Source organism: Rhinopithecus roxellana, chromosome 20 (assembly GCF_007565055.1).
Source record: "Rhinopithecus roxellana isolate Shanxi Qingling chromosome 20, ASM756505v1, whole genome shotgun sequence".
NCBI lineage: Eukaryota > Metazoa > Chordata > Mammalia > Primates > Cercopithecidae > Rhinopithecus > Rhinopithecus roxellana.
Genome location: NC_044568.1, coordinates 64,579,299 through 64,591,842, shown reverse-complemented (window position 1 = coordinate 64,591,842; position 12,544 = coordinate 64,579,299). Strand labels below are relative to the sequence as shown.

The following is a 12,544-nucleotide window of genomic DNA, read 5'->3' as shown; positions in this document are numbered from 1 at the left end:
CCCCCTTTCCTACCCTGATTCCTGTCTCCACCACTCCCTCGAATCCAAAGCTCCAGCCTCCCCATTTCCAGATCTAATGGGCATGGGTCAGGCCTTGACTTGCTTGATGTCCTCCTACATGAGCTTCACACTGTGGATCATACCCTCCTTGGATCGCTCTTCTTTCCTAGCATCCTGGTCCACCCTTTCTGGCTTTCCTCCTTCTCCCTGACTTCTTTCTGGACCCACCTCCACCCATCCTTAGTCACTCTGCAGGTTTCCAGCCTCAACCTTTGTCTCTTCCTGCTTGGTCTAAGGCTGATCCCCATCCCATGCGTTACTCCCACCTGGCGGAAAGGTGCTCAAAAATACTTGTTTTGTGTGTGGATATGTTTTTATTTATTTTTTATTTCTTTATTTTTTGAGACAGAATCTTGCTCTGCCATCCAAACTGGAATGCAGTGGCTTGATCTTGGCTCACTGCAACCTCCGCTTCCTGGGTTCAAGCGATTCTCCTGCCTCAGCCTCCCGAGTAACTGGGATTATAAGCGCACACCACCACTCCCGGCTAATTTTTGTATTTTTAATAGAGACAGGGTTTCGCCATGTTGGCCAGGCTGGTCTCAAACTCCTGACCTCAGGTGATCCACCCACCTCAGCCTCCCAAAGTGCTGGAATTACAGGTGTGAGCCACTGTGCCTGGCCAATCATTTTTATTTCTTTTGTGGATTGTTTTAATCTTTTTTTTTTTTTTTTTTTTTTTTTTTTGATACAAGTCTCACTCTGTCACCCAGGCTGGAGTGCAGTGGTGCAATCTCACCTCACTGCAACCTCCACCTCCTGGGTTCAAGCGCTTCTCCTGTCTCAGCTTCCTGAGTAGCTAGGATTACAGGCACCCACCACCATGCCCGACTAATTTTTGTATTTTTAGTAGAGACAGGATTTCACCATGTTGGCCAGATTGGTCTTGAACTCCTGACCTCATGTGATCCATCCACCTTGGCCTCCCAAAGTGCTGGGATTACAGGCATGAGCCACCACACTCAGCCTGTTTTTACCTTTCTAATCAGAAGATTTCCTTCCATCTAGTAGCTTACTGCTCTTTAACTGTTTATCCTATAAAATGAAATCTGCTGGTGATTCTGATTTTCTCTATATCAGCTTTTCAAATCTGAATATGCACGCAAATCACCCAGGGATCCTGTTAATATGCAGAGAGGTTCCAATTCAATAGGTCTGGGCTGGGGCATGAGACTATTTCTAACAAGTCCCAGGTCACATTCATGCTGCTGGCTCTTAGGTCACACTCTGAGTAGCAAGGCTCTAAGCAGTTGCCTAGCAGCCAACACTAACGTTAGCAAAAGCACGGTCTCAAGTGGATATATTGTCAGGAATCTTTAAACTGCAAGAAATAGAAGACTCAATTCAGGCCATCTGTGGTGGTGTGCACCTATAGTCCCAGCTACTCAGGAGGCTGAGACAGGAGGATTGCATGAGCTCATGAGTTCAAATCCAGCCTGGACAACACAGCAAGATCCTGTCTTTTTTTTTTTTTAAGGAGAAAAGAAAGACAGAAAACCCAATTCCAAAAATATTTTTTAAAAAATTATTTGTTCACATATATGAAAATTCATGGCTTGTTCCTTCCTGAATTCTTATTTCAGATACTGTATTTTTCACTTCTAAAATTTCCGCTTGGTTCTTTTTAAATTTTTCAATTTATCTGCTTGGATTTCCTTCTGCCGTACTGATCATAGTTATAACCACTGCATATAGTTCTTGTCTGACAGTTCCTGCATCTGAGTCACCTCGGGGTTGGCATAGTTGACTGTCTTTTCCTTTGAGAATTTGTCAGAGTTTCCTGACTCTTCATATGACAAGTAATTTTGTATCACATCCTGCAATTTTTGGATGTTATGTTGCAGACTCTGTATTGTATTATAATTCTCCAAAGAATGTTGATACTTTAGGTTTAACAGACAATTAGCTTGGTTGAATCAAGTTTTGGTCTTTTGCATCTGCAGCGGGTCAGTGACTAAGATGTCAGTTCCATTCTTTAAACCTTAATTACAAATTGTTTTCAGTTTGCCCCCCACACACATAGTTCAAGAGTCAGCCAGCCAGAGATTTAGGCTGCTGATACAGAAAATTTGGGGTTCCTCTTCTCTGGCGCTCTCTCCTTTCTGGGGTTTCCCCTTCACTCTCTGGAGGCTCTGAATGTTCCAGGACTTCTTTCTGTTGCTCCTCTAGAATGAAGATTGGTGGGCTTTTCTTTTTTCTTTCTTTCTTTTTTTTTTTTTTTTTGAGACAGAGTTTCGCTCAGTCACCTAGACTGGAATGCAATGGCGCGATCTTGGCTCACTGCAACCTCCGCCTCCCAGGTTCAAACCATTCTCCTGCCTCAGCCTCCCGAGTAGGAGTGTGTGTGTGTGTGTGAGACTACTGATGTGTACCACCATGCCCGGCTAATTTTTGTATTTTTAGGAGAGACGGGGTTTCGCTATGTTGGCCAGGATGGTGTTGAACTCCTGACCTCAGGTGACCCTCCCACTTCAGCCTCTGAAAGTCCTGGGATGACAGGCGTGCCGGCCCGGTTGGTGGGTTTTTCCATTGTGGTGTAACCACCAGCCACTACCACTGCCATGACTATCTTCAATGTAAAGCCACAAAAAAAGAGGAAGAGGACTCACTTTATACAACTCTCTTACTCCAAGTTTCAACAGCCCCTTTAAAAACTGCCTAATTTGTTTTTAGTCTCTAGAGCTCTCAGGGAGTTATGTTTCTATTTTATTCAGTCTGTAGCTGTTAAGTATGGGACAATCAGTTTGCTGGTTGTTCATTCCCATGCAGGAAAACTATAAACACCCATGCAGAGTTCTTTGCCTGCATCTCTTGGCTCACTTGTGCTGGTTCTGGTCTCTGACTGATGCCCTCCACGTGAGAGACCCCGAAAGTTCTGGCTTGGACTCGCCCAGATCCAAACCCAGCTGGAAAGGAGTGCTTCGTTAAACACCATGTTGGCCACAGTGCTGGCTTTCACTCTCACTGGAGAGCGCCATGTGCCTGTTCTGAACCAGTCCCCTTGGCCAGGGGGATGCCATTCTGTGACTGGTCAGTTCTGAATCATCTGCTTACTCCTGGAAGAAGAGGTATTGCACAGAGCAAGAATCAAGGATGGGAAAATAAAGGGATGCTGGACAAGAAAAAAAAAAATCACAGAACCAGCTATAATGGGAGACAGGATAGGAAGTAAGAAATACACCTGTCAGTCTGGAAACTCACAGATTAATCTGTGAAGCTATGAATTTGTCATATATCCTCTGGGCCAAAGTTTCCTTATCTCATCCCTTGATGATCTCTAAGTTCCCTTCCTACTCCAATCTTCTCTGTCCTCTTGAAAAGCCTGTTATCTCTTAAAAGTTTTGTTTCAAAAATCTAACCAAAAAAGTGCACTTCAACTAAATCTGATTCTGCTTGTTGTTGTTGTTGTTTTGTTTTGTTTTTTCAGTTGGAGTTTCGCTCTTGTCACCCAGGCTGGAGGGCAGTGGCACAATCTCTGCTCACTGCAACCTCTACCTCCCAGGTTCAAGCGATTCTCCTGCCCCAGCCTCCCAAGTAACTGGGATTACAGGCGTGTGCCACCACACCCAGCTAATTTTTGTATTTTTAGTAGAGACAAGGTTTCACCATGTTGGTCAGCCTCGTCTCAAACTCCTGACCTCAGGTGATCCACCTGCCTTGGCCTCCCAAAGTGCTGGGATTACAGGCATGAGCCACCGTGCCCAACCAAAATAATCCTGTTTTAAACAAATTAATGATGATTTCTCACAGTAGAAGAAGAAAGCCTTGCATTTGGCCATCGTCCTTGTTTCTCCTCTGAACTTTCCTTTGCTTCCTTCTTTCTTTCTTCTGTCCAAAATCTTCCTTTCTACCTCCAGTTCAATCTTAAACCCAATTCCATCCCTCTCAACTTGCCTTCCTCCCTCAAATAAGCCCTTACCAGCCATCATTTCTTACTCCAAATCTATAAAAGCAAATTTCTCCCAAATGTTATTCCTTAAAAAAGAAAGTTTACCTTTATGTTTATATTTTGGATCAATGGTTTCTTTTGTATTGGCTGTTATTTACTAAAGTACAATTGAACAAAGCCTAGTGGAAATTTGATCCATGTAATCACTTGACTAAATAGTGTGTTAATAGACTAGGAAGAGTCTTATTTTCTTCAACCACTACCTTCAGGTATTTCTGTTGAAGACACAAGAGTCTTAGAATAATTTAACCTCATTTAACCACATTTACCCTCTTTTTTTTTTTTTTTTTTTTTTGAGGCAGGGTCTCACTACGTCACCCAGGCTGGAGTGCTTGGCGTGGACACCACTCACTGCAGCCTTGATCTCTCCCAGGCTCAGGTGATCCTCCCACCTCAGCCTCCCGAGTAGCTGGGACTGCAGGGGTGCACCACCATGTCTGGCTAATTTTTTTGTAAAAATGTGATTTTGCCATGTTGCCCAAGCTGTTCTCAGACTCCTGGGCTCAAGCAATCCACCCGCCTCGGCCTCCCAAAGTGCTACCCTCTTCTAAATTATATGCTAATGTTGTTATGTATTTGAATTCTCACTATATATATATACACACATATATATATATACACACATATATATATATATATACACACACATATATATATATACACACACATATATATATATACACACACACATATATATATATATATATATACACACACATATATATATATTTTTTTGAGACAGTGTCTTGCTCAGTCGCCCAGTCTGGAGTGCAGTGGCGCGATCTTGGCTCACTGCAAGCTCCGCCTCCCGGGTTCCCGCCATTCTCCTGCCTCAGCCTCCCAAGTAGCTGGGACTACAGGCGCCCGCCACCACGCCCAGCTAATTTTTTGCATTTTTAGTAGAGACAGGGTTTCACCGTGTTAGCCAGGATGGTCTCGATCTCCTGACCTCATGATCCGCCCACCTCGGCCTCCCAAAGTGCTGGGATTACAGGCGTGAGCCACCGCGCCCGGCAAATTCTCACTATATATTTTTAATGCAGAAACATTATTGTTATTGATTAAAACAATCAATTTGCATTTATTTTTACCTAAATGCCCATTTATCAATATGCATTTCTCAGCACCCTCCTAAACAATCTTTAACTCCTTTCTACATCTCTTGTATCTGTTTTCTTTTACCTAAAGAACATTCCTGGGTGTTGTGTTTTGTTTTGTTAGGTACAGGTTCTTTGGCAACAAATTACTCAAGTTTTGCTTGTCCAAAATGTCTTTACTTCACCTTGATTTTTAAAGGGTATTTTTTTCTAGGCAGGCCTCTAGGTTGCCAGCCATTTTTCTTCAGCACTTTGATATTATTTTTCTATCTTTGTCTTCCATGTGGCTGTTGAGATGTTGTCTATCAGCATGATTGTGCTCCTTCCGTGTTAGCCATGATGCAGGGCAGGTGAGCCCCACAGCTTAGCCCGGAGGGTTCTTGGCTTTGCCCAGGAAAGTATTCAAGGGCACGCTGGAGGTGGAAGAAAACAGCTTTATTGAAGAGGCAATGTGACAGTTCTGTGACTGCTCCTGCCCAGCAGAGCTACCCTGTAGGCAAAGAGTAGCAGCTCAGGACAGTTTACAGTCATATTTATACCCACTTTTATTTGCATGCAGATGAAGGGGCAGAATATGCAGAAATTTGTAGGGAAGAGGTCTTTTGGGTCATTGAGTCATAGCCATGAAAGGGGTGGTAACTCCTGAGTGTTGCCATGGCAATGATATATTGACATGGCACACTGGTGGGCGTGTCTGATTGGAAAGCTGTTTCCACCCCCACCCTGTTTTAGTGAGTCCTCAATCTGGTCCAGCGTCTGAGACCTCCTACCTCTTTCTGACTCTAACTGCCTTTAAGATATTTCTCTTTGTCTTTAAGGTCTCAACACCTTTAAGATGTCAGGTCTTTGTTCAGTAATTTACTGTGATTTGCCTAGGTGTTGTTTTCTTTGTATTTTATCCTACTTGGGGTTTATAGTGATTCTTGAATATGTGGGTTGGGAACCATTAGCTACTAACTCTTCCAGATTTCTTCTCCTCCATTCTTTCTCTCCTCTCCGTCTGGGATTCCAATCATAAATATACTAGGCCTTTTTGCAAACCTTTCACAGTAATACATGTCTGTTGTGCTTTTTCTATGTTCTACATACTTTTGTGCTCTCTTTATACAGCACATACTTTTGTGCTGTCTTTTTTTCAGTGAGGTCTAACCTGCTATTCAAACTTCCTTTCAGTTTTTCATTTCGTTTTTGCATTAAAAAGCCATTAATTCTTTTCTTACTGTTTCTAGTTCTCTTCAAAATTCTCACTTCTCAATAGTGTTTTAATTCCTTCAGCGGATTAAGTATGTTGTAAAGTCCTTGTCTTATAGAGCCATGCATCGATCCTCAGCAGTCTGGTCTCCTGTCTGTCTTTTGCTCTTGCTTTATGGTCACATGATCTTATCTCTTTAGGTGCCAAGTATTTTTTTAAAGATGGGGGTCTTGCTTGCCCAAGCTGGTCTAGAACTGCTGGCCTCAAGCAATCCTCCCATCTCAGCCTCCCAAAGTGCTGGGATTACAGGCATGAGCCACCATGCCTAACCCAGGTTTTTATCATGGGCCAGATACTGAACGGAAAAAACGTTCTGAGGCTCTGGAAAATGTTGTCTCCCTCCAGAGAGAATCTGGAAAATGTTGTCTCCCTCCAGAGAGAATCAGTCTTTGCTGCTGGCAGTCAGCTAGGCTAGGAGCACTAGAAATCTTGATTCAATCAGGATTGAGATCATTTTAAACTGAACTTCAGTCCCTAGGAGGGCGGCGCTATTTCAGGTTGACCTTTTTTTTTTTTTCTTTTTCCTTTTCTTTTTCCCACTGTTATTTGAAGTACAGGGGTACATGTGCAGGATGTGCAGGTTTGTTACATAGGTAAACATGTGCCACCATGGTTTGCTGCACAGATCATCCCATCACCTAGATGTTAAGCCCAGCGTTCATTAACTATTCTTCCTGATGCTCTCCCTCCTCCTGCCCCCCAATCGCTGACAGACCCCAGTGTGTATTGTCCCCCAACCCATATGTCCATGTGTCCTCATCATTCATCTCCCACTTATAAGGGAGAACACTTATTATTTGGTTTTCTGTTCCTGCGTTAGTTTGCTGAGGATAATGGCCTTCCAGCTCCATCCATGTCTCTCTCTGCAAAGGACAGGTTGACCCTTATTCCTAGTATGGAACCTTTCAGAGACCTAACCCAAAGACCAGGGTATTTACCAGGACCTCCTTTCCTTGGCAGGTCTAGAGTCTAATTTTTGAACCCCAGCCCCATGAGTCATGCTGGCCTGAACTTAGAGAGAAGAGCTAGACCTGGGAAGGGAGACAGTGGGCTGCACTGCAGATAGCGGTCACTAGACTGGAATGGACTTTGCATAATATCATCAAAGAGTGACCCAGAAAACGATGGAGCCTACCCGAGGATTTCATCCAGGGGAGGAGAAAATCGGAGCCCACAAAGCAAGTTTAAAAGTGCAGCAAGAAAAAGAATAAAGTTGGTTTCTCTATGCCCAGTGCATTAAATAAATACATATTTTAAAAGCCTGAGGTGCAACCAGATTCTAAACCCCCATTTGTTCCCAACAATATCCATTGTATACAATACATGTGTGGTTTTAATAACTGCAAAGGCACTGTTACAAGCTTTTTACATGCATTCACACATTTTATCTTCAGGAGTCCTCTGAAGTCGGTATTAATATTGCTATCTCCATTATACAGATGAGGCAGAGAGAGGCCAAGTCCTCTCCCAGGGTCACAGCTACCAAGCAGTGCAGCTGGGATTGGACCACTACACGCTATGGCCTATCCCAGGGCACCGGAGGCAGGTGCAGATGGCTTGCATCTGTTAGTCTTTTCCCCTTGATCCTGCAGAACAGCAGCTCTCAACCAGGAGTACACATCAAAGTCACTCTGCACCTTTTCCAAAATGCACAATGCCAGGACCCAGCCAGATCTCGAACAGAGAAGGACCATGGAATGGATATTTAGATAAAAACCCCCAAGACGATTCCCAGGCACAACCTTAGCATGCAGAGGAGGTGCCCGGGTCCTCAGAGGTCTTCTCAAGAAACAAAATGTCTTTTTGCTCCTCCTCATGCAATTTACTACCCCATAAAAAACTGTTTGACGCATCTTTTCTGTGTCGTGCCTTTTAGGTTCCTCCACTCACCAAAGTGGATGTCAAGACGGAGACAATCGAAAGGAAAATATCTGTTAGGGAACCAACAATGTCTGAGAAGGAAGAGCTAAATAAGAAGAAAAGGAACATGGGTGATGTCAGCATGCTTGGGCTTCCTCTTGTCCAGGACCAAGAGGACAGTGAAGGGGACGTCTCAAAGGACCCCGACAAGCAACTGGCCCAGAAGTTTAAGGCCTATGAGTTGACACTGAAGGATGTCCAGAACCTCCTCATGTACTGGGACCGGAAGCAAGGAGTCCAGCTGCCTCCCGCAGGGATGGAGGAAGCAGCCCATGAGCCCGACGACCAGCGCCAGGTCCCCTCGGGTGGGCGCAGGGGCCGCAAGGATCGGGAGAGGGAGCGCCTGGAGAAGGAGCGCACGGAGAAGGAGCGCCTGGAGAGGGAGAAGGCGGAGCGGGAGCGCCTGGAGAAGCTGCGAGCCCTGGAGGAGCGGAGTGACTGGGAGGGGGAAGGGGAGGAGGACCACGAAGGGAAAAAGGAGAAGGACCTGGGTGTGCCCTTCCTTAACATCCAGACACCAGACTTTGAAGGCTTGAACTGGAAGCAGGCCCTAGAGAGTGACAAGCTTCCCAAAGGAGAGCAGGTAAGGACTCTCCTCCAGGGTGGGGAAGTCACAAGTCAGGCAGCAGGCACTGTGCTAAGATCATCAGGGGTGCTTCTCCCTACCCGAAACCCATATCCCCTCAACTGCATTCATTTCTGATGCCCCCTCGGAATTAAGACAATAATGACTAAAGGACCTTTCCTACTTGGCAAGAGAAAATTTGTAGGAAATGTCACACATCTAAATTAGTCCATCCAAGCTTATGGAAAGCCACCTGTGACGGTTGATTTTTAATATTGATAATATGGGTGCTACAGAGTGACAAGGCAGGTGAGGCTTTGGGGTGAAGCAGGAGACCCATCCACTCCAAAGTCTTCCCACAGGCCTCCCACAGTGACAGAAATTATCCTATAAGACAGCTCTTCGTTCCTATAAACAATAGTATTGTGTATCCAAAAGCCACCCTTGCTAGCAGTTTGGAGGAGAGGCTTATTATAGCCTTTTCTCCAGGGGCAGGTTTTTTCTGTAAAGGACCAGAAAGTAAGTATTTTAGGCTACAGGTGATACTGCTTCTATCACAACTGCTCCACTCAGCCTTCGGTGGGTAAAAGTGACCACCAGCAACATGTAACTGAATGGGCATAGCCATGTTCCAATTCAAGTTTATTTAGAAAAAGTAGCAGGCCAGATTCAGCCAGGGCACCATAGTTTGCTGCGTTCTGGTTTCGTTCACGACAAATTAGATGCAGCTTTTTTTTTTTAGATGGAGTCTCACTTTGTTGCCCAGGCTGGAGTGCAGTGGCGCAATCTCAGCTCACTGCAACCTCCGCTTCCTGTGTTCAAGCGATTCTCCTGCCTCAGCCTCCTAAGTAGCTGGGATGATAGGCATGCACCAGCACGCCCAGCTAACTTTTTTGTATCTTTAGTAGAGACAGGGTTTCACCATGTTGGTCAGGCTGTTCTTAAACTCCTGACCTCAAATGATCAGCCTCAGCCTCCCAAAGTGCTGGGATTACAGGCGTGAGTCAACTTTTAAAAGTAGAGACTAGAGCCTGGGAGGAATATGTGGCAGGTCAGGGATGACAGGAGGATCAGAGTCATCCCTGCAGTCCATGTGACTTCCATGTGCTGTGACCCACAGTAGAAGCCTTGCCACAGTGGCCCCGGGTGGCACCAAAGGCGGGAAGGACTGCTGGGGGACATGCAACACCAGCTCTACGCCCTTACCAGTTTCACCTCAGGCCAGCCTTAGCTAAGGAATTGTGATTTTTTTCCTCCAGAAATGTTTTTTTTTTTTTAAAAAAAGGACTATAACAAGAACATCTTCTCGCCTTGTTTTATACTTTCCACCTTCCAAATCATAGGTTAGACTGCTGTTTGAAGAGCTCCCTGGCTCTGGTAATTCAACAATTGCTACAAATCATTCATGCCTTTCTCCGTAGAGGTTCTAAATCCTGGGAGTTAACTCGGCTGCATATTAGTCAGGAAATGCCTTTAGCTCCTTGACACACAGGATGAGAAGCACAGGATTGCATGGAGATATTTAGTTACTTGCTGGGCCTAACAGGCCCAGTGGTCCACAGGCTGGGCCCTCAGGTGGGCTGTAACCTTTACTGTTGTGATAATGGCTATTAGTCTAGAGGTAACATGCTTGTTCTGAGGCAGGAAGTGGCTGTTAAATTTCCAAACCATTTGCTCTGGAAATTGCTCATTCATTAGATATGAGAGCAGAATGGGAAAATGCTGGAGGAATAAATGTTTTCTCTCTCAGGTTATTTTTCACTTCTCTCTTCATTCCCATTCTCTACCCTAGTCCCAGAACCTTTGCTTTATTATTTTCTTTGCTGCATTTGACTTGCTCCCATCCCAACTTTCTTTCACCCTTGGAAGGAAGGAACATTTAATGCAAAAAGAAAAATTAACATGGAATCTGAAAATAGGTGGAACAACTCTATACTTTAGACATTAGAACGTTAAGAGCTGGCCTCTTCATATTAGACAGAGATTTATTGATTGCCTTCTATGTGCTTGGCTGTGTGCCATATCCACCTGCTAACCATCCTAATGGAGTTTACAGTCCTGTTGCAAAGGCAGACAATTAAACAATTGCCATAAAGTGTAACAAAGGCTATGGTAAGAGAGGAAGAGAGGCATAGGGTTTTGCACAGAAAATTCACAATCGGCCTGTCCTTTAGATCCTAGACATCTTGGGTCTGGGTTCCTCCGGACCACCCATCCCGCCTCCTGCCTTATTCTCAATCGTCTCCTACCCTGTGAAGCGGCCACCTTTGACCATGACAGACGACCTGGAGCATTTTGTGTTTGTGATCCCACCATCCGAAGAGATATCTCTGGATGAAAAAAAAGAAATGGAAATAGAATCAGACCTTTTGGCTGCCACAAACACTACAAAGGTAACGCATGAGCAGTTTATTCTCCTAACCTTGGCAGGACTTCAGCGGGCAGGGAGAGAAGGTCACCCCACACCAGACCAAAAATGGAGCCTGGCATGAGGTGTTCTGCTCACTGGATTATTTTCCCTCGACTTGTTGGGGATCCTCCCTGAAAACCTCATGTGAGCGTCCCTGAACTGCACCTTTCCTGGCTCTGACTTGTCCTACCTCCTAAGAGGAAACTGATGGTGATTGATTCTCACCTAACAACCTTTGCAGTCCCGTGGGAGGGTTTAGGGAACTTGTCAAGTTACTCTGCAGCACATGCACAATAAAAAAATAAGCAAAACTAGCATTCTTAAAAAGATATCTAATCTTTTTTAAAACGTAAAAATATGTTTTGAAGCTAAGGTGATTTGCACAGTGTGTAAGAATATAAGAATCAACACACACAAGTTAAAGGGACACGTGCCACTACAGAAAGGATACATTATTAAAGAAATTAGGATGGGAAGATTGGATGTTTGGGGTAAAAGTCACTGTTTATGTCCTAGCCTGACACAATACAGTAAAATATATTCCAGCTGGATTAAAATTAAATAATCAAAATAAAATTGTGCAGAAATAGAAGAAAATATATGCAATTAATAGAATAAATCACAAGAAAAATAAATTTGACCAATAATATGCAGAAAGTGTGTATATTTAAAATTATAGAAGGTTTTTTTATTCCCAGAGGAGAAGCGTGGCCCACAATTTGAATCTCTGCACACAGCCTTCTACAAACCATGCACATCAGCAAAGAGAGCTCGTAACTTCACCTATAAGTCCTGCTTACCCGTAAACTGGGGACAGAGACTACCCCAAACCTCAGTTTACAAGTAGGAAATCAACATCTGAGATCAGTTGCATCGGTGGGCATGCCTCACCCGAGCAGAGAGTCCCTGGTGAAATTTCAAATTAAGAAGATAAAGAAGAAAAAATTGCTGTCTTCCCCTTGTTTTGAAAATCAGCCAGCTGGGCACTTTGGTTCATGCCTGTAATCCCCACATTTTGGGAGGCTGAGGTGGGCAGATTGCTTGAGCCCAGATGTTTGAGACCACCCTGGGAATATGGTGAAACCCCATCTCTACAAAAAATACAAAAATTAGCCAGGCATGGTGGCACGCACCTGTATCACAGCTACTCAGGAGGCTGAGGTGGGAGGATCGCTTGAGCCCTAGAGGAAGAGTTGTAGTGAGCCGAGATGGCACCACTGCACTCCAGCCTGGACAGTAAAGTGAGATCCTGTCTCAAAAGAAAAAGAAAAGAAAGATTGAAGGAAGGGAA

At 44.5% G+C, this 12,544-nt stretch overlaps 1 protein-coding gene across 1 annotated transcript in view; it reads left to right on the top strand.

Annotated features, from left to right (window-relative positions):
* Window positions 1–12,544, top strand: part of HYDIN (HYDIN axonemal central pair apparatus protein) — a 392,140-nt gene that overhangs the window by 268,392 nt on the left and 111,204 nt on the right. The window contains 2 exon segments of the mRNA XM_030924912.1: window positions 8,235–8,861; window positions 11,018–11,236. Coding sequence (XP_030780772.1) covers window positions 8,235–8,861; window positions 11,018–11,236 — 846 coding nt within the window.